This window comes from Perca flavescens, chromosome 6 (assembly GCF_004354835.1).
Source record: "Perca flavescens isolate YP-PL-M2 chromosome 6, PFLA_1.0, whole genome shotgun sequence".
Taxonomy (NCBI): Eukaryota; Metazoa; Chordata; class Actinopteri; order Perciformes; family Percidae; genus Perca; species Perca flavescens.
The window spans coordinates 30,131,165-30,133,714 of record NC_041336.1 but is presented as its reverse complement, the minus strand read 5'-3'; the positions used below and the strand labels follow the sequence as shown (position 1 = coordinate 30,133,714).

General features: G+C 38.7%; 1 protein-coding gene across 1 annotated transcript; it reads left to right on the top strand.

Moving 5' to 3' along the window:
• Positions 1-204: 204 nt before the first annotated feature.
• LOC114557338 (hepcidin-like) lies at positions 205-732 on the top strand. Its single transcript, XM_028580767.1, has 3 exons — positions 205-282; positions 393-470; positions 637-732. Exons 1-3 carry the CDS (start codon positions 205-207, stop codon positions 730-732), a joined length of 252 nt encoding a protein of 83 aa, XP_028436568.1.
• Positions 733-2,550: the final 1,818 nt, after the last annotated feature.

The following is a 2,550-nucleotide window of genomic DNA, read 5'->3' as shown; positions in this document are numbered from 1 at the left end:
TATCATCCAGGGAGTGATGCCAGCCCATTCCTGGAGCCATGTCAGTGCTGCCAGTGATGGAGCAACAGTGGCCTGAGTGATTTATAAATATCAGCATGTTTTACACACTCAGCCATCACACAGGGGAACTCCCTCAAAGAGCTGACGGAGACACCAAAAGGTCAGAAGAAGTCTACTTGATTGAACAATTTGAACCATCCTAGGATGAAGACATTCAGTGTTGCAGTTGCAGTGGCTGTCGTGCTCACCTTTATTTGTATTCAGCAGAGCTCTGCTGTCCCAGTCACTGAAGAACCTGACTTAAACTCATTTCATTCACTTATTAGCTTTAAATGTTTTATCAAAATGCTAAAATGTGGTTCCTTCTGTAAATGTGCACAACTCCTCAACAGGTGCAAGAGCTGGAGGAGCCAATGGGCATTGAGAATCTGGCTGCTGAACATGAGGAGACATCGGTGGACTCATGGAAGGTACGTTCAGCTAACTGAATGGACGTTGAGCTAATTTAAATGGAAGTGAATGTGTGTTTTCCCTACAAAGTGCCCTGATGCTCTCTATAGAAGGAGAGAGAATAGACAGAGTGAGTGATGACGCTGGAGATGAACACATTGCTCATGTCTTTTGTCTTTCACACAGATGCCGTATAACAACAGACACAAGCGTAGCTATGATTGTCGCTTTTGCTGCAGCTGCTGCACCCCCGGTGTCTGCGGATTGTGCTGCAGATTCTGAGAATTCCTGCTCCAACAACTACTGTACAATTCAAATGTTTCTAAACTTCATCATGCTGTAGTTAATGTGCATGTACTCAGTGATGTGACTGCATTGTCCACTGGTTTTGCTAAATATCTGATACTGCTGTGGATTTTCACAATAAAGTTGAATGTCACTATATGAAATTGTGTTTTAATTAGAAATTGAGCTTTTTCAAAGAAGCCATTTTGTCACAGTAGGTAAAACACAGGTGGATACATAATAACTATTATTAATAATTATAATTAATTATGATGGCAGAATTCCATTTAGCTGCTTCAGTTTCTGGCTCCTGGGACATTTGGACAGAACTGAGCCGTCTTGAATTTCAGGAGTAACACCGAGTCAAAATGTCTGCTGTGAACAAAGGCTGAAGAAGGGGAAAAACGTCATTGTATCGTATTTTTACCTTTACAAAACGTTGCAGTTGTGTTTAACACTCAGAGGTTTAAGCCATTTTTAACCAATCTTTGGTTCGCCTGGTTTCCTTGTAATAATGCTTATATAACCTCAACCCTGTTTTGCACATTCATGTTTTAGACCAGACAATCTGGGCTATAAAGACATCTATACTGTTGGGATGTCACATGTATCTATACATTGCTAAATGACTATAAATACAAAAGACTAAACTGGAATTGAATCTCACAGAAATGGGTTGAAATCACACAGAGATCAATAATGTCTAAGGCTTTTGGATTTTGAAACTTGTTCTCCCACGTCTTAGCAATCAGAGGACATTAAACTAAGCACTGTCTGTAACTAACACAAATATAACACTCTTTAGATTGAAAAGTGCATGTGCTTTATCCAAAAAGTTAGTTGTGCCATCTCCAATGCACTTCCTGTCTGCTATGATACATCCAAATTGCACTCATCGATACAGGCTGCCTGAATAACCTGCAGCTCGGCTCTGAGAATCGATGCACTATTGATTGCATTTATGCAGTTATATCGTTATTTTGGCCCGTTCGTTTCACATTTAGTGTTCGTTCCACATTTAGTATACGTAGCGGCAAAGTAACACAGTAAGGAAGGGGGCAGCATCTCCAACATTGTGATTGAAAACACCAAAAAAGAAGATATTCATATCAGGAAGTCAGCCTCTGGTTGGTCGACACACTCACCTGACAACATTCCGGGAATCAAGATAAACAGTGGATTTATGGTTCCTGAATTATTGTGCAAAGTCTCAGAAAAGACACTGCGGTTCCAGACTGGATTAGAAAGCTTCTGGAAGTCCTAGGGGAAGACCTCTCTGGAAAGGGCCAGATTCTAGCTACCATGGTAAACAATCAGAACAAAGCTATCTTGAAATGATGCTGAAATATCGAACATTACGTAACTTGATTTATGGATTCATAATTATGGATTTATTGTACAAAGACACTGCAATTCCATGATGTATTAAGAAGCTTCTGGATGGCCTACAATTGCATGGAAGACCTCGTTGAAACGGCACGTTGCTCTGCTTCTAAACAAAAAAAAGTAAGTCTACAGTGTTTTTTTCACAACTTTATTGAAAAAACATTCAAATATACATTTCAGATACGTAACCTAATCAAAATACTGATCCAGAGAAACAATAATATGACCATAAAAAATAGTGTTATTAACAAAGAATCTATGTAAAAGGGGATGAATAAACAATTATATAAAATAGCAATAAGGGACAAAACAAAATACATTATTTTTAAAAGTTCACTGTACACTTTGACACTGCTTTTTTTTAGTGTCTAAGTTTGAGTTTGAGACTTAATATATTCCTTGAATGCACATAAAAAGCAGTGAAACTGG

Bases quoted from the DNA above. Each gene is read 5' to 3' on its own strand.
- LOC114557338 (XM_028580767.1), top strand. From the start codon at position 205: ATGAAGACATTCAGTGTTGCAGTTGCAGTGGCTGTCGTGCTCACCTTT. The intron at 283-392 runs GTCACTGAAGAA...ACTCCTCAACAG, and splicing joins AGCAGAGCTCTGCTGTCCCA to GTGCAAGAGCTGGAGGAGCC. The intron at 471-636 runs GTACGTTCAGCT...TCTTTCACACAG, and splicing joins CATCGGTGGACTCATGGAAG to ATGCCGTATAACAACAGACA.